Raw genomic sequence first — 22,099 nt, forward strand, 5'->3', positions numbered from 1 at the left:
TTTGGTGAATCAAAAAGTCCAAAAAAATTAATTTGGGTCAAATTAAAATTGTCATTCAACCTGAAATGAAACATTTGTTTTGTTTTTCAAGCTTTTTTTTTTTACATTTTTGATATTTTAAAATAAAGTTATAAGAAATTTTTAAGCAAAAAGTTATTTCAAACAAACGTTGAAACATTTAATTTCAAAAATGTTAAAACAAAACGTGTAGACTTTTTTTAGGAAGGTTTGACACAAATAATTCTGTGAAACCTTCGCAAATTTGCAAAATGTTTAAGTGTCACTGAATTTGCATTTTTCTCTGAAAAAAAGATTAACCAAAATTTTTCACCCAGCTCTATTTGAAAATTTTAGAACTAGTGTTTAAAAAGTCACATTAGTGAATTTGGGTGAAGTGTCAGATTGGCTAAGGGGCGTAACCACGAACTTATCAGCTCAGCCTCTTTAATCAAAACTTACATGGACTTGAAGGGCAACTGCAGGATGGGGCTCTAAATAATGTAATAAAATAAGATCTCAAAATTTGCTGATTAATATGTAATTGTTCATTTTTATTACCAGGAAATATAGGTCTGATTTGAACATAGAAAAGAGTGGCATGCATTTCTGAAAACAAAAATGAATTATGAAATTAAAATAAAAGTTCTGCATTGGAAAAACAATCTTCTAAGTACCCAATAAATGACTTCCTAAGGCATTTTATCCAAATCCAGAATCCCTTTGACTGCTATAAGGCATGCTACATTTGAATTCCTCAGTGGTGCTCATGGCTTAAAATGTTGTTTGTGTTGAAGTGATATTGAAGGGAAAGTTTCTGAACAAAAGCAAAATGAGAGATTCTTAATTTCAACATTTTCCAGGTAATCTCATTAAAGTACACATAATTAAGTTTTCAGCAAATGAAATAAACTGAATATAATGTTTTGATTTCTAGAAAATATTAAATTTTATCTTAAAGCTATTGTATTTCATTTCTATGCAACCTGTCCCCTCATCTATAATATGTACAGTAATGTGTGCTGCCTCCGTCATATACGCAATAAGCCGTCTCCTTTACGGTTGCTGTCTTAAGGTGTGATGTCATCAGAACCCATTGACTCAGTAACACCCTCTTATTAAATTGATTTCCAGTTATTAAAATACTTGTATGCAGTGCTACATCACCAGCATTTGTAATATTTGCCTTAATCTCATTTGCTTTTTTGGTATGCCAGTCATAGTAAGGTAAGATATTGCAATACACAGCAAAGACTTTGTAAAGGACCATTCACTTCTTTGCAGCTGGAACACTGGCTTCTCCAGTGCTTCTGTCTTCAGATTAATTTAATTTATTTTGCTGAATGATGCTAGGCAAACACCATTTCTGAACACATTTGAACACCATTTCAGCCTTTCTACACTGATACAAAATGTGCAACATGATTTTAACCAGAAGATGGCATGTTGTTCTCCCTCGTTCCTTTTTCTTTCTTAATTATTAACAACTGCCTTTCTCCTTTTTCTGTTGTTTCAGTTAAAGGATCAAGAAAGTTAAGTCTGCCAACAGATCTTAAGACTGATCTTGGTACGGTAGGCGAAAGCCGACAGTTTTAAGTTTCCTTACATTCATTTGGCAAAACATTTTTACCAACTGATCCATAAGGTAGCACGATAACCTTTGAAGGCTTTGTTTGAAAAGGCTTTCTTAAAAACCACCTATTAACCCATACAGTTCTGTTGGCAGCATTCAGCATTTTGCTTGTTTAACACTCATTTTTCATGTAATTACATTTTGCAAATCATTGCACACTTGAGTGTGTAACTTTTTATAATGAAATGACTTCAGACTTTTGGACAAATTTGAACCATTCTGACTGGTTGTCAGCGATGTTTATCTGTGTCTGTAACAGTGCATGCACTAGTGTATTTTCTAATTGTATATATAAATTCCATTTCATAAGAGTGATGAGACACTTAGGCTTATGTATTTTATAGTGTCTGTTGCACTTCTCAGGTGTCAGGTCAGGTTTCAGCCATTTGTGTCTCAGAATACCATTTGAAACATACTATAATAAGCTCTTAAATGCACTCCTTGTTGTGTCTTATTCTTCAATTATCTTCTTTAATTATTTTAGTGAAGTGGAACAGTAAATGAGGGGAAAACTTGATCCCAGGGAGCCTAAACCAACATTTAAAAGAGGGCAGATAAACTGAAAATAGTTGGGTCAGATCATGCCATTTTAGACACATACATAGGGCCCTACCAAATTCACGGCCATGAAAAATGTGTCACGGACCATGAAATCTCGTCTCCCCCCATGAAATCTGGTCATTTGTGTGCTTTTACCCTATATTACACAGATTTCATGGGGGGAGACCGGCGTTTCTCAAATTGGGGGTCCTGCCCAAAAGGGAGTTGAAGGGGGAGGTGTCACAAGGTTATTTTAGGGGGGTTGCAGTGTTGCCACCATTACTTCTGTGCTGCCTTCAGAGCTGGGCGGCCAGAGAGTGGCTGCTGTTGGATCGAGCTCTGAAGGGAATGCCCTGCGAACAGCAGCACAGAAGTCAGGGTGGCAATACCATACTATGCCATCCTTATGTCTGTGCTCCTGCTGGCAGTGGCTCTGCCTTCAGAGCTGGGCTCCCGGCCAGCAGCCGCCGCTCTCCAGCTGCCTAGTTCTGAAGGCAGTGCTGCCACCAGCAGCAGCAAAGAAGTAAGGGCAGCAGTACCGCAACCCCCCCCCCATACAATAATCTTGCAAACCCCCCCCCCCGCCAACTCCTTTTTGGGTCAGGACTCCTTTTGGGTCAGGACCTACAATTACAACACCGTGACATTTCAGATTTAAATAGCTGAAATCATGAGATTTATGATTTTTAAAATCCTATGACTGTGAAATTGACCAAAATGTACAGTGAATTTGGTAGGGCCCTACGCATACATGAAGGGAGCCTTCAGGCATAGATGTCCCTCTTCATGCTTAGGGTGGGCTCAGTATGGCACCATCCCCTTGCCTCTCTCCCTCTTCTGGGATCTGGTCTGGGGAATGGGAGGAGTCAGGGTGAGCCAAGTTTATTTGGGGTTGACAAGGCTAGCACTTTGGCTCTCAAACTGTAGTAGTGATTATATATATATATATTTTTTTTTAAAAAGTAAAGAAGAGTGACCCTAGCACTTGCTTTCCTGTAACACTAACTTCTGTCCCTAGTAAAATAATGTTGATGTCACTTGATAGTGACTCCTGAAATCTGAATTGAAAAATTAATTTAAATTTTCTTGAATGAAAACACTATCGTATGGATTGAAAACTGGATGACAGAGCATAAACAAACGGTAATGTATGTGATAATGTCTGGCATTGGGAAGATGTGTCTGTTGGGTAGAATAGTAATCAGTGCTAAAACTGTCTTATTAAATATCTGTATCAGTGATCTAGGAAATAGAATAAAAACAATATTGATGAAATATGCCATTGATACCAAATTGTGCGCAGTTGCAAACACCAGCGAAACCAGAGAAATCATACAAACTGATCTAAAGAGGTAGAAAATAATAAGGTAGAAATAATAATAAAATGTGATTCATTTTAGAAAATTGACCTAATATATCTAGAGAAAATTAATCCAATAATTCAGATTTTAGGGGTCACTATTAAATGTATTACTAAAATTCAAAAAACCATCTAAAAACCTAAAAGGATGTATACAGAAAATGGATGGAGGTGTGCCACCAAGGAAGTATACATGGGAATAAGCGCGAGCATGTAGGAACAAAATCAGGAAAGCCAAGGCAAATAACGAGTTACAGCTGGCAAGAAATGTTAGAAACAGAAGGAAGGGTTCTTCAAATATATCATACCAAAAAAAGAAAAGAAAAAACAAGGATGGAGTGGGTCCGCTGCTCAATGGAGAAGGTGAGCTGGTAAAAGAAGTTGATAGGAAGGCAGAGCTACTCAATGCCTACTTTGTTTCAGCATGTGGCCAGTCAACTAGCGAAGTTACCATTATTCTGCCTGTTGTTCCAATATTGTCTAGATGTGTGCTCAGTTCTTCTTACATTATTTTATTAGGTGTGAAAGTTAGTTTTACAAGACAGTAATTGCCAGGATCACTCTTCTTTCCTTTGTTTGAATATCAGTAATACAGTTCCTTAACTTCCAACTTTTCTAGTGTCTCCCCAGATGTGATTTTTTTCAAACATAATTGTCAGGATTTCAGTAAATTTATTAGATGATTCTCTTCATATCTTAGGATGCATGTAATCTTTATTAATAGCTATAGTTTCTGTGTATTCCTTACCTACTCTTTATTAATAATTATTAATAGCTTTCCAAGTTCCTCAACCTTTTATAATGACGGTACTATATTTTTTTCTCACCTCCCCTTGAGGAACAATGCATCTGTTTACCGGTGCATGTCTCCTGGTGAGAGAAATTTGAGTGGACAAAGTCATACAGCGCCAAAAAAGGCCAATGTAGTTTTGGACTTCAAGCACAGATGCCTCAGGTCATAGATCAGAGAGCTAATAACTCCCTTCCCTACAGCTGTCTTGCAACCACATGTAGAATATTAATTCTGTTGTTGGCTTTACCAGGAAAATGTTAACAAATTGGAGGAAACTTAGTGAATAACAACATAAAAGATTAGGGGGTGGGAAAAACTGATTGGCAAGATTGAAAGACCTAAATAAATTCAGCTTGGCTCAGTGACCACAAAGGGTTTGGGAGACATGATAATGATCTAAAAATATACAATATGATGTGATGATCTGGAACCTCTCTTGCTTGGAACATTTAAAACTACGCTGTATTTAAAGCTAGATCCACAAAGGGATTCATTCTGTGCCTAACTGTCATTCTAGGCTCCTAAATCCAAAATATGGCAATCAATACAGTAACTCCTCACTTAAAGTCGTCCTGGTTAATGTCGTTTTGTTATTACGTTGTTGATCAATTAGAGAACATGCTCGTTTAAAGTTGCACAGTGCTCCCTTATAACGTTGTTTGGCAGCCGCGTGCTTTGTCCGCTGCTTGCAGGAAGAGCAGCCAGCCCGTTGCAGCGAGCTGGTGGGGGCTTGGAACCAGGGTGGACCTGGCAGCCCCCCATCAGCTCCCTGCTCCACTAAATTCCCTGTGCGGCAGCTGCCCAGCAGGCTATCAATTGCTGGCAGTTCAGTTGTCCCTCCCCCCACTGCCATGTGCTGCTCTTGCCCTCTGCCTTGGAGCTGCTCCCGGAAGCCTCCTGCTTGCTGTGCAAGTGTGGGGGAGGGAAAGAGGGATGCTAATGTCAGGGTGCCCCGCTCCTGCCCCCACATCTCCACAGAGCGGGAGGGGGATGGCACGACAGGGCTCAGGACTGCTGTCTCAACTTGCTGATCTACTTAAAAAGGCAATGTACTTAGAATGGGGTTAGCGTACTTAAAGGAGCAATGCGCGTCCTCTCTCTGCCATGCTGTCTCCCCTTCCTCCATTGGTGCTACCTTGTAGAGTGTGAGGCTACATTAACAACAATGTGTTAACCCCTGAGGGCTCAGCCGAGTGCTAGTTCATCATTAGCAGTAAGGCATCCCCTGGGAAATATCCCACCCTCTGACTTCACCACCTCAGCCAAGCTTCACAATCATCATTGCTGTGTACAGTATTCAATTGTTTGTTTAAAACTTATACTGTGTATATATGTGTGTGTGTGTGTATATATATATATGTGTGTGTGTTTGTGTGTGTGTGTGTATCTATATATATATATATATATAAAATATTAGTTCTTTGTCTGGCGAAAAAAATTTCCCTGGAACCTAACCCCCCTATTTACATTAATTCTTATGGGGAAATTGGATTTGCTTAACAATGTTTCACTTAAAGTAGCATTTTTCAGGAACATAACTACAAGGTTAAGTGAGGAGTTGCTGTATCATGTTTTCTAAATGCTCTCCCCTTATATGCCATCTATACAGGTGGCCTTGGTGTATAGATAACTTGTTACAAATAAAGTTCAGGTACACTGAAGTCAGTGTTTTAGTGATAGTCATTCCATGCTAAGATTGATCAGTTGCAGCATGGAGAATTTTTTAAAATCCTGTGCTATGGCTGTGGCAGAGGGGAAGAAAGTTTTCTTCTCTTTCACCTTAGCATCCATGAAACTGTAACTGGGTTGTGGATAGCTTGGTAAATCTAGTCTATCACTCTCTGGAAGAAAGCATAAGATGTTCTCACTGTGAGGAGTTACGTTTAGAAAATAAGATCTCACAGGTCAAATGCCACATCATCTGAATTTCAGCCACTTCTGCTCCCAGAGGTTCTGGCTGTGCTGGCCTAGCTTAGTTTACTATCTACTATCTGGTTGTTACCCATGCCCCTAATAGCTAGTAAATTCCAGCAGAGAGGTACTGAGTACATTGTTGACTGTGATCATTAATGCCTTTCTTAGGGTGGACAGAGAGGCAGTATGTCCCAGACGAGGAGTTGTAAGGCCCTTGCTCAAGAAACCATCTCTTGAAGTTGATGGTCTCACTAACTATTACCTTGTCTCTATCCTAGCTTTTTGGGACAAGGTTATTCAGACATTGTGGTAAGGCATCCCCATCATCACCTGGGGGCTTCTGATCTCTCTGATCCCCAATAATACAGTTGTTGGAATGGCCTAGGGAACTTTTACTGTGAAAATTTAGGTGCTGACTGACTTTATGTGCTGACAGGGTTAGGTGGCAACCACATGGGCGTTTCATGGACTGCAGTCGGGCCTAAAAGTGGGATTTGGGCACCTAAATCTGGGGCTAAAGTGCCTAAGTCCCTTTGTGGATCTGGGCCTAAATACAGAAATTGAATGTCTTAGATAACAACACACCAGTTATGCTGTTAGGAGTATCTCTTTTCTCCCCATGGATTAGCAGTGCTTAATTTGTAATGAAAGAGCTGCCTGGGCTCAAGCAATTTTTATACATTCATAACTGATGCAGCAAGCCCAGAGGTGCCAGGGCTATGAAATGCCAAGCTTAGAGGTGCCGGGGCTCAGCCCTGGCAAGCTCTGGCACAAATTAAGCACTGCTGATTAGTTGCTAGAGCCTAAGTCCACACTATCTGAGGTGCATCTGTAACCCACACATCATCCTGGGTGTGGTGTTCTGTCCCCTCTAGTGGCACCGAGACCACTTAGAGGTTAATGAGTCTGCTCTACAGCCTTAGCTAAGAGCCATATGGCTTTTAGCTCACGCAGTAGAGGCTCAGGCACTGAGTTCCCAGTTTTGATCCTGCCCACCGATAACCGGGGTCTGTTGGCGTTACATATATGAAATTGTAGCTGTTGTTCATTTGCATAACAGCCTTTATGCTTCTTTGTGATTTTTCTTAAGATTGCAACTAAATTAATGACTAAACGTACAGCAATCTCTATAGTATCTCTGGACGATTTGTTACACCATGGAACTTTGAGTTGGCTTTCAGATTTTATGGAATTTTTAAGGAAGTACTAGACCAAGTCATTAAAGTAGCAGAAAATAAGTGCTTTTCTCTTAAAAAACATATCAAATACTTCTCTTTTTTGGTTATGTAAAAGAACAAAAAGGGACAACTAAGATCTCACATATGGTCCAAACTAGGACATAAATTTCTTGCTCAGCATACTTTTTAATCCTCACATAACAGTGACAAGTTTTCCCAGTTAAAGTGAAACAATTTAGAGAACATCCATCTTACGCCCAACTCTTACCCCATTCAACAAGAGAGAAAACTGTTACTTCCCTGAAAATGGCTTCTGATCACGAGACAGGTTCTTCTTGTAACCTACAGTGGATAAATAGACAGAATGTGCCTTACCTCCCAGAATAATAGTCTTTGCCTCTATACAAGGAAAAATAGACCAATTCCATTCTTTCACATTTATATTCAATAAGAGCCTTTCAACTGGACCTTGCCAAAAGTGTCAAGATCCCCAAGAAATGAAATATGAGGGAACAAGAACAATTTTATCTCTCAAAGGGTGAAACTAGTTTTCAAGTAGTATATAAAAATGACCTGATTCTACCCAGCCTTGCCCCTTGTCAATTAACTACTCATCTTGCTCTTATCTTATGCTGCCCCGTCTCTTGGTTGTATCAAGATGTTGTCTGTCCTCATATACTTATATTGTAAGCTCCTTTGGGGAGGGAACATCTTTTTCTCGTGTATTTGTGTACAGTTCCTAACACAATGGGGGCCTCAATCCTGATTGGAGTTTCTAGGTGCTACTGTAATATATAAATAATTCATCGTAATGATTGTGATATCATTTAGACCTTTCAAAGTAGGGTGGTATAGAATGCCACCAAATTAGAATTCTTAGCTCACATTGATGATAGTATTTATATTTAGTTCACACTCACTGTGCACAGTTATGAATAATTACATTAAGTGCTAGGTAGTTGAAAATCAGGCTCAAAGTGTTCAAGAATTAATCTGTGAAGACAATTCTCCTGATGTGGAGCCCAGAGAATCATCCATTACTTTACTTTGAAAGTTGGCTCATCAAAGAGCTATCACAGGAGTTACTTTATATACCCCTCTTTTTGAAAATGTAGTGTCTGTGAAATCTGTCTTTAACAAAACAGCTCTTTTTGTATACCCAGAATTTGTTCAAGGGTTGGAAAGAAATAACAAGCCTTCCTTCTAACCAGCCGTATTTAATTTTTCATAAACATAGGATGATATTAAAAACATCCACAGATTTTTTCCAAAATTTTATTCATACAGTAGTTTCACCCTAACAAACCATGTTGATTGCCCTTTAAGTTCACATGAATCATAGAAATGTGGGGCTGGCAGGGACTCAAGAGGTCATCAAGTCTAGCCCCCTGTGTTGAGGCAAGACCATGTAAATCTAAACCATTCCTGACGTGTTTGTCCAACCTGTTCTTAAAAACCTCCAATGAAGGGGATTCCACAATCTCCCTTGGAAGCCTGTTCCAGTGCTTAACTACTGATGTAATTAGACAGCTTTTCCTAATAGCTAATGTAAATCTCCCTTGCTGCAGAATAACACGGTACTTCTTGTCCTACCTTCAGTGGACATGGAGAACAATTGATCACTGTCCTCTGTCTAACAAGCTTCACATATTTGAAGACTGTTATTAGGTTCCCCCCTTAGTCTGCTTTCCTCCCCCTGCTGCAGGACACTCTGAGACTGGGCAGCAACCCCAGAGGTTCCTGCAGCTGGAGGAGGCTTGTGGAGTTGTGTCTGATCTTCCCTGTGCTGCTGGGACTGCCCCAGCAAAGGGGGCTCCTAGCTCTAGTTGGGCGGGGGAGGGACAGTCCAGCTTTAAAGGCAGCACAGAAGTGAGGATGGCAATCCCATGACCCCCCTACAACAGGTTTGTGACCCCCACAAAATCCTCTTTTGAGTTGGGACCCCCACGTTTACAACACTGTGAAATTTCAGATTTAAACATCTGAAAACATGAGATTTACCACTTTTCAAATCCTATGGCCGTGAAATTGACCATAATGGACTGTGAATATGGTACGGCCCTAAGTATAAGCATACTCTCAACTCCATTATCCAAGTCATTAATGAAAGTATTTAATAGTACCAGACCCAAGTCTGACCCCTGTGAGATCCCACTAGGTAAGCCCTGCAATCTGACAATGAGCCATAAATAATTACTCTTTGAGCTTGGTCTTTCAACCAGTTGTGCACCCATCTTATAGTAATTTTATCTAGACCACATTTCCCTAGTTTGCTTATGCAAATGTCATGTGAGACTGCATCAGAAGCATGACTAAAATCAAGATCTATCACATCTTCCCAGCTATTCACTAGGCCAGTAACCTTGTCAAAGAAGGAAATTAGTATCTTTTCAGGTATAGAAGTTAGGCTGACTGATCTATAAGTCCCAAGGTCATCTTTATTCCCCCTTTTAAAGGTAGGTACTATGTTTGCCCTTCTCCAGATCTCTGGGACTTCACCCGTCCTCTATGACTTCTTGTAGTCCTGTTCAGGAAAAACGGTTGATTTCAACTGGAGTGTACCTCATGACTTTTCAGACCATAGGAAAAGCTCCCCAAAATTTGAGGCCACTTTTGAAAATTTGGGTTTACATGTCTAGGCCATGGTTTTCCAGAATGCCAGTGGCATTGTTAAGAATAGAAACCCAGGATCCTGATGTTCAGTTCTCTCTCCATTTGCTTGGCAGCTTTTCCTTTCCCAGAAAACTGGCCATAAAATTTTTGGCCTATTCATTCAGACACGCACAGATATATATTATGCACAGTCCACAGTAATGTTCCTTCCTCCAGAATGGCAAGCTAGCCACTATTCACATCTCAGAATGAGGACCTCTCCATGAGAGAAATAAGAGAAACATTTTCAGTGCCTTCTAGTCTGGTACCAGTCACAAATATGATAGCACCAATTTTCTTCCAAATGAGAATAAAGAAGGTTGATATATACCTGTCAGACAATTTAGAAAGAGGTTTTATGCTTTAGCAGAAATTTGTGAGCATCCTGTCAGTGAGTAAATGGCACACAAAAAATAGGCTAAGATTGTGAGATGTAAATTAGACCTGTAGATCATCATAGCACAAAATAAGTTATGTGCCGTATGATCTTTTTTAATGACAGGAATTATGCCAGCAAAGAGCAATATTCTGACCTGAAAAGCTTCACTATAAATGTACATATTTGATGCTTTATTATTTTTGAAACATATGGATGATCTATGTAAACAAGAAGAATTTAGTTAAAGAAAAAGAGAAGCTGAGTTGAAATGTCTGTGACGGAATACAGTGTTTTGTACAATTGCTACGTTTATTTGTTCATTCTCTTAGGCACCAAAATCCTATTTTTCTCATGAAATGAAAATGATATCCCAGTTTATAATTTTGATATCATCTTCTTTGACTGTGGACTCTGTAGCATTATTTCTTTGTAAGTTGGACAACAGGGCTAAGCTGTAAATGTTAGTCATAATATAATTATGAGTGGGCAGCAATAAAATCTCACTGGGTTAGTAGAATCTCAGTATCAAACTAAACTCTCCCTTCTCCTATACCTTTTGTTGGAGCCTAATAAAAGCTCATCAGTGAGTGCTGTCAGAGGTCAGATGCTTTCTTTTCTTCTCCCTCTTCCTCCTTGCCTTCCTCTTCAAAACATAAAAACACATATACAGCACCTTGCATTTTAGCATCTCAAAGCACTTCCCAACATTAACATTCTCGACATTCTCAGTGTTTAAGTTAGATCCTAGTAAACTTGAGACCACCCATTCTTGTCACTCTTGCAGTCACCAGGCTTTACTTTGTGCCCCACAATGGACTGCAGCAGCTGTTCTGGCTGCACTTCTTGAGAATAGGCCACCTCTTGTCTTGAACCTCTGGCTGAATGCTAGAGGCCAGGTACCTTTTTTACCCCGTTCTGCCTCTTAGGATGTGTCTTGACTTGGAAAAAAGGTGTGTTTTTACCTTGTGTTAGTTAACATGTGGGATTTAACAGGAGGTAAAATCCTAGGGAAGACAAAGCAGTTTGTAGTTTTCACACATGTTGGCAGTTAAAGTAAAGACTCTGATGGAGCATAGAGTTTATCTTTACCTGCTAACTTGTTTTAAAATTACAATTGCCTTGTCTTCATGACGTCAGAATACACTTTTTTTTACAGTGAAGACCTTAAAGGCCAGAAGATTTCCTTTATCTCCAGGAACAGCCCACTGTGGGTAACCCAAAAGTTTCTTAAAGAAAATGGTATTTATTAAAAAATCATACTTTTATTCAGAATTGCATCAGAGCTAATCTAGGTTCTGGGAAACAGGCTTCCTAGATGGAGTATCATCATGAAGTTTCTGTTAATTTAAACAAGGAATGTCTGACATTCATAGACTGTCTGATCTCGCTCTCTTTTTTCTTTTCCTTTCTCAGCATCTATGATGGGGTATACAAAGCCCACATTGGGCAGCATGGGGTTAATGAGCTAATGTGGGTTCAGGTGACTCTGCCCAGTCACACCTGTGGTAGATGTCAGGATTGGAGGGAGGTGTTTAAGAGGGAAACCCTGTCTTACTTGATGGTAGACCAGGGAGGAGAGCAGATCTTCAGCCCTCAGTCCCTAGAGAGAGGGCTGACTGAAGGCAGGAGCTCCCCAGATGCCTGATGGCTCCTCCCTGAAGGAAGGGAGGGCTAGATGTTGACTCCCTTTGAGAGGGGATATTCATTTCTGATATTTCTTAATTCAGTTTAAGGCCACAGCCCAATGAGCTCCCTCTGAAGGAAGAGAGCCTCAACCCAGCTTTGAGATGATTCATTTGTATAATTTTCCCATGTTTCTGTTAGTTGACTACCCCAGAAGGGGAAAGACTTTAAAGTGACCTGGTCAGAGGGCCAAGTCCTAGGAAGAGGCAGACCACTGCAGTGCTGGAGCAACCCTTGGCAGAAGGTACCAGGCAGGGCTACGCCTCTCCTGACCCCTTCACAACATCTCAAAGTCAGTCTGACACTGTTCTCTGACAGAGAAGCTCTCCTTCCCTTTGTGTCTCTTTCTTGCCTCATCCTCCTGAGAGTCTTTGAATTAAAGCTCCATTCTCCTCATCACCATTCCAGACAAGAGGTCATTCTTTATGTTAGGTCACAGAAATATTAGTTCTCCATTTCTACACTTTTGAGTATGTTTAGTTAGCTTGGTTCCTGTCTGGCACAGTGTACCCAGTATCCCATGAAAGCAAACATTTCTAGATGGACAGTCTCTTTTATTTCCAATTTATTCTCATGTAACCCATAGTACTTCAAAAGAACATTTTGAATCTGGCTAAGTGTTAGGTGAAGAGAGACAACACTTGTGCATATAATATGTTTAGAATAAACTGGATTTACATGTTGCTATGTTTTCACCCCCAGGGCTGGCTTGACAAGTTAGACACTTGACTCTTTTAGTCATAATTTTACAATTACAGTGTTACTTGAATAGCTCCAGTTACTTGTGGTTGGTACTCCATCCTCCATAGTAAATAAGTAGTAATATCTTTGTATTATCCTCATATTGCAGATGGGGAAAATGAAACAGTAAGAGGTGAAATGACTTACCCTAGGTCACATAGTTAAGTCACTTGGCCCTGGTCTACACTGGGGGGGCGGGTGTCGACCTAAGATACGCAACTTCAGCTATGCGAATAGCGTATCTTAGGTCGACTTACCTGGCCGTGAGGATGGAGGCAAGTCAACCACTGCAGCTCCCCTGTCGACTCCGCTTCCGCCTCTCGCAAGCTGGAGTTCCGGAGTCGACGGGGAGCGCATTTGGGAATCGATTTATCGCATCTAGATGAGACGCGATAAATCGATCCCTGATAGATTTAGCACAGGACCTGCCCTAAGGGTATGTCTGCACTGCAATTTAAGGCTGTGCTTGGCCCTGGGCTCAAGCCTAATCCCCTTTCCATCTACACTGCAATTGGGCTAACCCAGAGCCTGGACCCAGGGTCTCAGAACCCTGCAGGGCTGGAGGGTCTAAGCTCGAGGGACCCGGGGTCCAAGCCCTATTGCTTTGCAATATAGACTCAGCCTCGCTTGACTCAGGTCCTGGGAGTCAGCCAGAAGTATCCCACAATTCCATGGGACAACTTCCTTAGTCCTCTCTATCTCAACAACCTGCAATCGACTGTAATTAAAACAGAAACCACCCCTCTTTGCGAATGGCAGCAGCACAGGTCAGCGTTAACCCATTCTCCTCTGGTTGCTGATCTACAAGCACACAGAGAGCCTCCTGGGTTTGCAATGGAGAGCAAACCAATCAAGACTTTTTGTAAAGCTACCTGTTTGCTGGTGACATGCAGGGCAGGCAGTAAAGTTTTCCCACAGTGCACCACAGTACTAGGACTAGAGGGAGCGGGGCAGTAGGGACTCTGAGATAGGGTTACTTTGACTTGGGTCTGTGGATGACAGATGCCTAGGCTTGAACATAAAAACATAGAATGGCCATACTGGGTCAGACCAAAGGTCCATCTAGCTCAGTATCCTGTCTGCTGACAGTGGCCAATGCCAGGTGCCCCAGAGGAAATGAACAGAACAGGTAATCATCAAGTGATCCATCCTTGATCATCCTCAGCATCGGGGCAGCAGGTTTGTATAATTTTTGGTGGTGCTCAGAATGGGTCCAAGTCCAGCTCCCCCCAACCCCCAGGCTCTGGGATGGAGTTTGGGTGCAGGAGGGGTGCGGGCTGGGGCAAGGGTTGGGGTGCAGGAGGGAGTGCGGGGTTTGGGGCTGGGCCAGAGATGAGGATTTTGGGGTGCAGCAGACAGGCTGCCCCAGGGCCGGGGTGGGGGGCCAGAGAGGAGGACTCCTCCCAGCCCTCTCCCCGCCAGCAGCAGCAAGCTCCAGGGGAGGTGAGGGCAGCCCCCTCCCAGGCCCCTCTGGCGCGACACTCACCCAAGCCCCCCCAGGCTGCTTGCTCAGGAGATCCAGCCAGGATAAGCCCCCCAGAGTCAACTCTGCGTCGCCTGCCAGGTGGAGGGGTGGGGGTGGGGCTGCTGTGTGCCTCCTCCCCTCCACAGGCACAGCAGCTGTCTCAGCCTGCCCCTGGCGCCGCTCCCTTGTAGCTGGTTGCAGCAGCGGCCAGCGAGGGAGTGCAGCAGGGAGCTGCAGGGGGCAGTCGCCCTCTGCCCAGGGCAGGCAGGGATGCTCAGGGGGAGGCATGCAGGGGCAGCAGGCGGGGCCGGGGGACACTCCGGGGGAGGCGTACAGGAGCAGCAGGTGGGGCCTGGGGAGAGTCCCGGCCCCAAACATTGGTGGAGTCAGGCCCCCTGGGCACTGAATTTACTGGAGCCTGGACACCACGGGCCCATACAACTCGCCGCCCCTGTCAGCATGGGTCAGAAAAGTCTAGACATAAGGTTAATATACAATGTAAGATGCTCAAGGCCAGGGTTCCCTAATGTGGGTCAGCTGACTCGAGTCCCACTAATCTTGAGTTTACATTGCAATGTAGACATACCCCTAATAGAACCAGGCTAGAATTAGAACCAAGGAATGCCAATTCCCAAAATTCAGTCACTAGTCAACATTCCTCCATCCCACCCCCAAGCAAATGGCTTAACAAATGATCTCTGTGTACAGTGAGACAGCAGCCAACAATTATTAATTCCCCAGGCTTAGGCATTTTGGCAGTAAATAAACTGATGACAAATGGTGGATAAACAAAGAACTGAAGATTAGCAGTTCCCCTGCATAAAATCTATTCCTGCTGCTGCATCCTAGTTATTCCCTTCTTGGTAATTAATTCTTTAATACAATCACCTGGCAGAAATTAAATTCTGTATGGCATGTAGAGGATTAATGTTAGACAGTTTTATAAAAGAGGGATGCTGTTAGAATTGGCCAACTACTGCAGAAACGGAGTTTGCAAACATATGTTCATATTTTGAATGGCTGTTTCATGTGACCACATTTATGCCCCTTTTTATTCACTATTTGCAAATGGGATCTTTGCCTGTGAGTATTGTGGAATGGCTATTGTTCATGCGAATAAGTATACTGGCATGCTAATCAGGGCATTTTGCAAACAAGAATATTCACTCTTTGTTATTCTCCTGTTTTAAAAGTTATCCATACACAGAACAGAAGCAATACCATGGAACCAAATTGTTGCACCCAAACTCTTTGGCAAATACCTATGAATAATAAATACATAATTTACCTGTAGTATTGTTAAATAATTCACTAATAGCTTCAGTTCTTTTCCCAGAGAATGGATCAGAAATAGCTTGTGTTTAGCTTAGGCAGAGATGGCAGCCTGAAAACAGATCAATGAAAAATTCTGAAGATGAATATTGCCCTATGGAGGACAGTATTTCCAGGATTTTCAGTAGTTCAAGGATGAAATATGCCTACAAGTCTCCAGAGGTCTGTAGGGGATTCACCTGTGGATAAGCAAGGCTACAATCTTCAATGTTCCGTTGTTACATGTTTCAGTCACAATGTGTCCCAAGGAATATATCAGGGTAGCAGCAAAAAGTGGCACTACAATCTACTATCATCACTGTGTCACAGATGAGGATCTGGAAGTGATCTGGGAAAAAATGAGTTTAACAAAGTTATCTACCTATAAACTATTTCACACATTCTGTTCACAAAAGCAGGTAGGCACTAATAAGTCCTTTTATTACTAAACTTTTTTTTCATTTCTTAAAATTATTAATGATTTTTTAAAAAATGGACACATGTATAGTAGAGCTGTTTTGGACCGGAAGTGCTGACATTTAAATTCAATAAAAACTCTGTCCGTTTTCTGCACTCCAAATACGCCCCACCAAAATACATACATTTTTGTAGGTCTTGCAGAGATTTGCACAGACTTCCATGGTAAAGTTGATGGCAAGAGGGCCAAATTCCCCTGTGATGATGAATGGAGGAACAGTCCATTGTGTCTGCCTGGCCTCTCTCTTGCAGGGAGTGGGGATTCACTTGAGGGCAAGTGCTGTTTTCATTATCTGTGATTACCACAATGATGCACTAAATTAGGGCATTCCTCAACCATCCTGTCTTGGGCCTGTGCAGGTCACCTGTGAGCTCATTAGGCAGAAGGGAGGTTGTTAGCATTTTACACCTCTGTAACCCTGAGTTGGTGAACTTGCTGCACTGGACCCTTTCATCTCAGCCAAGGTTTCCACTGGAAGAAACTGGTCCAGACCCTTGTATCTGGCCCAGTATGTTCATTGACTATTCAGAGCCCCAGGGCTGTTCTAGATAGACTGGCTCATAATCACACCCAAGAGGCAAGTACACTGGTTGAAAATCACAAGAGTGCAGTGTGCTACAACCATGCCCCTTTCTACTGCCAGAGGCCAGGGAGGTAGTGCTGTTCAGCCAGTCACACCGTCCTATGCCAGCCCAGAGTTCCTCCATCCCAAGGGAATTCTCATCTGCCCATTTAGGGGAGCTTTACAGCTCCTTTGCACTCCCAGAACAAAACAGGCCATAGGATGAGCCAGAATCTGGCCCATGGCATAAAGGGTGTGCACATGAGAACTGTTTATATAAAACTAAAAGCCCTCATTGTATAAACTAACAAGGCTTGGTGCACTTTTTACTACCAGGCCTGTAAGCTATTCATTTTCTTCTCTGGATCCCCATGCTGGCAAAGCTTGGGATTCCTCTACAGGCAGCCCATTACATCCATCCAGGAAAATACATTGTGTTGCTCAACAGTATCCCCTCCAGCTGCACAAAGGATGCTGCTGATGAGTTCTGAAGTGTCCTGTTCAATCACACAGGACTGGTAAAGGAGTAGTTGTAGTGTAGGTCCTTACATGTAGGGAGGTGTAAAGTGATGGGTAATAGGGGGGATTTTCTGTGCTCCATTAACAACATTGAGGATCATTTCCAATAAAAAGGAAAACATACCTTTGCTAGCTCAGAGAACAGCTTTTCAGTATTGCAGGTTTTTCCAATAAACCTTGCCCTCCAAAAAGAAAATGCCCCACCTTGAGGTCTTGAATCCTGAGACCAGTGGTGGAAGTAATGTTCCTGTGGTTTCTTCAGATGATCTGTACAGGTAGCTCTATATAAAGGTGACCAAATTCATCTCTGGTATAACTTCAGTGGAGTTACCGCAGGGTTGACTATGACTCTGTCTCAAATATTTGCTGATAAAAATTGACAGAGTTCATGCAAACTTTACAGGACATTACTTGTATTCCATGTTCCATACACAAAGCTACGTAAATGGGTAGATGAAACTGAGCAACAAAGATCTTACCTGTAGCACAAACCTGAGCTGGTTTGGAAAATAAATGCTGGCTTTGTTTCTTTTCTTGAGGCACATGCTTCTTCTTAGTCACTTAAGTATCTAAATCTATCAAGTTCTTTGTGACTCCTTAAGCACCTCACCATCTCAGATTTGAACCTTTGAGATGCCTGATATTTCATCTGACACTCTTATCCTCCCATCCAGTGAAACTCTTCTTTTTGCAGATCAAGGGCCAAATCCTATTCTTAGGCACCTATCTCTCCCCATTCATTGTATAGGAACCATGGGTGCCTAACTCAGGCTTTGTGGATCCCATTGTTGTTCCAGTGATTTTCTGCATGCCTAGAAGTTAGGCATTGCAAAGTTCAGCATCACAATGCCTACGTCTTTTTATGGTTCTGGGCCCAACTGCCAAAAAAAAAATTAAATTGTGGAAAAACAAGCTATTTTTATCTGGGACATACTATATTGCACTGTGATGTCACATCAGATAGCACCTATACTATAGGACAGCTACCTGAAAGATATAGTGAAATTGTACATTATGACCTATACGTTTTTTTGAACCCACAGAGGAGAAATTAGTGATGTCCAATTTATTTCCTTCTTCACAGGCAATCCCTTTTGAGATGATTCTGTGGCACATTAATTCCTACCATTAACATTATTTCCAATAGACCTCATTTACTACTAGGTCATTCATTACTGAAATCAGGGCAGTTAAATCAGCATAAAACTAGAGTAACGGTGTTGAATCTGGCCACCTAACTGCATCACTCTTTGAGATCATATTATATCAAGTTAATTTTCAAACTGTACTATAGAAAACTCCCTTTAAACTGTAATATTGCTTTCCCTTTTAGCATATAATTCATACTCTTTCATATAATGCAGTGAAATAGCGCCCTTCAAACTGTAATTTAAATTTCCTTCCGAAGAATTCTCTAACATTCACCTTGTACCATAATAAAATACAAGGAATTCCTTTTCAAATACAAGTATGTAATTTTCTCTTCCATCTAAACATGCTCAGTTATGTCTTGCTGATTCCCCACAGTCTTTCAGTAACAATGCAGCAATAATGCCATATCTCTGAAGCTTTATCAGCATATGTGTGGGGTCATTGAAATCAGGTTTAACTTAAAATTGTGTTGGTTTAGAAGACTAGAACAGTGTAAAATATAGAGGTATGGAATTTTTTTAACCATCACTCAATTCCCCATCACACTCTAATGTGGCTCATCTACATTTCATCAAGTTCAATTCTTGAAGGGATTTCTGTGAGCAGTAATGGGTCAGATTTCAAAATTGTAATCATTGGATTTCCTAAAATCTGATTTATGCTGTGAGAAAGAACCAGCCTTGCTTATACCAGATGGGATTTTCAGAGACCTGTTGGAGTTCGGCTCACAACTTCCATGGATTTTTAGTGGAATGTGGGCACTTTAGGCCCTGAATACAAATTGAGTCTAACAAGCATATTATGAGAGAGGGGAAAGTCTATTAAAGTTTGATGTGTTAAGTAAAATCACAAGCCTAGAGAAATTTTATCCATTCTATAGAACACACAGGGAAAGGGTCTTAGAAATACTATTGACACTTCTGTAGAACTTGACTCCGTTTTACTCTGATGTATTCCTCACCGTTTCCTAAGATCCCCTTGGAGATCATGAGCTATTGTGCCAAAACTTCTTTACACAAACTAAAGTTTGAAGACAGAAAGCAGCCACATGAGGGTGTATCTGTGGTTGAGGTTGAGCAATCAGTCTGTGCCCTTGAAAGTCTGTGATCCCAATGGATTTTCTGCTAAAATCTAGATATATTTCAAGCATCTTCCCTAACTATCATGTTGAATGAATCATCCCAGTCAGGCCAATGTTCTCAGGTTTTATATCTGCTGTTAGCTCAGTGATACCTGTGCATTCAAAAATAAGATAAGAACCATGAAAACTGTGCCTTGTACAGTGCCGTTTTCTTATGCAATACAGATATTAAAGTGCAGATAATTACATTGTTTTCTAAAATACAGGTAGACTGAAAAATTCTTTCCAGTTTTGTTCATTGTGATCAACTTGGTTTCATGTGAAACAGGCAAGGCTCACAGCATTACCAGATCACATAATGTTATGCATACTGCTTTATCTAACATCGCATCTATGATAGTTTTAACTTCAGGTAATATAAGAAGCCTTTGATTGTGTGGTATGGTGCTATCATTTTCCTGCTAATCACAGTATGGGATTTGGTCATAAATGCCTGACGTGGATGAAAATGAAGTACTCAGTCCCAACAGCTGGAATTTGTATCCGTAAATTAGATTAAGGGTTTTAGCTTAAACAGAGGTATCAGATTCCACTTATCCCTTATTCCACTTATCCCTACTCTAGGAGTGGAACCCTTACTGCAGAGAATTCCATCTATAGTAAGGAAGTGAATTGTATTAAAATGGTTGATCTCTAATATTTTGCTGCACTTCGCACTGATGACGATCCAAGAAGTTTTTGGAAAGGGTAGGGGACAATTTCCTGGTGCAAGTGCTGGAGGAACCAACTAGGGGCAGAGCTCTTCTTGACCTGCTGCTCACAAACCGGGAAGAATTAGTAGGGAAAGCTAAAGTGGATGGGAACCTGAGAGGCAGTGACCATGAGATGGTTGAGTTCAGGATCCTGACACAGGGAAGAAAGGAGAGCAGCAGAATACAGACCCTGGACTTCAGAAAAACAGACTTTGACTCCCTCAGGGAACTGATGGGCAGGATCCCCTGGGAGAATAACATGAGGGGGAAAGGAGTCCAGGAGAGCTGGCTGTATTTTAAAGAATCTTTATTGAGGTTACAGGGACAAACCATCCCAATGTGTAGAAAGAATAGTAAATATGGCAGGTGACCAGCTTGGCTTAACAGTGAAATCTTTGCTGATCTTGAACACAAAAAAGAAGCTTACAAGAAGTGGAAGATTGGACAAATGACCAGGGAAGAGTATAAAAATATTGCTCGGGCATGCAGGGGTGAAATCAGGAAGGCCAAATCACACCTGGAGTTGCAGCTAGCAAGAGATGTTAAGAGTAACAAGAAGGGTTTCTTCAGGTATGTTAGCAACAAGAAGAAAGTCAAGGAAAGTGTGGGCCCCTTACTGAATGATGGAGGCAACCTTGTGACAGAGGATGTGGAAAAAGCTAATGTACTCAATGCTTTTTTTGCCTCTGTCTTCACGAACAAGGTCAGCTCCCAGACTACTGCACTGGGCAGCACAGCATGGGGAGGAGGTGACCAGCCCTCTGTGGAGAAAGAAGTGGTTCTGGACTATTTAGAAAAGCTGGACGAGCACAAGTCCATGGGGCCGGATGCGCTGCATCCGAGAGTGCTAAAGGAGTTGGCGGATGTGATTGCAGAGCCATTGGCCGTTATCTTTGAAAACTCATGACGATCTGGGGACGTGCCAGACGACTGGAAAAAGGCTAATTTAGTGCCCATCTTTAAAAAAGGGAAGGAGGAGGATCCTGGGAACTACAGGCCAGTCAGCCTCACCTCAGTGCCTGGAAAAATCATGGAGCAGGTCCTCAAGGAATCAATTCTGAAGCACTTAGAGGAGAGGAAAGTGATCAGGAACAGTCAGCATGGATTCACCAAGGGCAAGTCATGCCTGACTAATCTAATTGCCTTCTATGACGAGATAACTGGCTCTGTGGATGAGGGGAAAGCGCTGGACGTGTTGTTCCTTGACTTTAGCAAAGCTTTTGACACGGTCTCCCACAGTATTCTTGCCAGCAAGTTAAAGAAGTGTGGGCTGGATGAATGGACTATAAGGTGGATAGAAAGCTGGCTAGATTGTCGGGCTCAACGGGTAGTGATCAATGGCTCCATGTCTAGCTGGCAGCCAGTATCAAGTGGAGTGCCCCAAGGGTCAGTCCTCGGGCTGGTTTTGTTCAATATCTTCATAAATGGTCTGGAGGATTGTGTGGATTGCACCCTCAGCAAGTTTGCAGATGACACTAAACTGGGAGGAGAGGTAGGTACGCTGGAGGGTAGGGGTAGGATACAGAGAGCCCTAGACAAATTAGAGGATTGGGCCAAAAGAAATCTGATGAGGTTCAACAAGGACAAGTGCAGGGTCCTGCACTTAGGACAGAAGAATCCCATGCACTGCTACACACGAGGGACCAAATGGCTCGGCAGCAGTTCTGCAGAAAAGGACCTAGGGGTTACAGTGGACGAGAAGCTGGATAGGAGTCAACAGTGTGCCCTTGTTGCCAAGAAGGCCAATGGCATTTTGGGATGTATACGTAGGGGCATTGCCAGCAGATCGAGGGACGTGATCGTTCCCCTCTATTGAACATTGGTGAGGCCTCATCTGGAGTACTGTGTCCAGTTTTGGGCCCCACACTTCAAGAAGGATGTGGAAAAATTGGAAAACGTCCAGCGGAGG

At 42.0% G+C, this 22,099-nt stretch overlaps 1 protein-coding gene across 9 annotated transcripts in view; it reads left to right on the forward strand.

The window, feature by feature from the left end:
• The window catches only part of STXBP5L (syntaxin binding protein 5L), a 428,399-nt gene that overhangs the window by 366,330 nt on the left and 39,970 nt on the right, over window positions 1-22,099 (forward strand). For 5 of the 9 annotated variants that reach the window (XM_074974797.1, XM_074974780.1, XM_074974789.1 and 2 more), the window contains one exon: window positions 1,514-1,564. The exons of the other annotated variants lie outside the window; for them this stretch is intronic. In XM_074974797.1, coding sequence (XP_074830898.1) covers window positions 1,514-1,564 — 51 coding nt within the window. The remainder of the gene's footprint in view (window positions 1-1,513; window positions 1,565-22,099) is intronic. 9 annotated transcript variants of the gene reach the window in all.

The sequence above is a fragment of the Natator depressus genome, chromosome 1 (genome assembly GCF_965152275.1).
Source record: "Natator depressus isolate rNatDep1 chromosome 1, rNatDep2.hap1, whole genome shotgun sequence".
Lineage (NCBI taxonomy): Eukaryota > Metazoa > Chordata > Testudines > Cheloniidae > Natator > Natator depressus.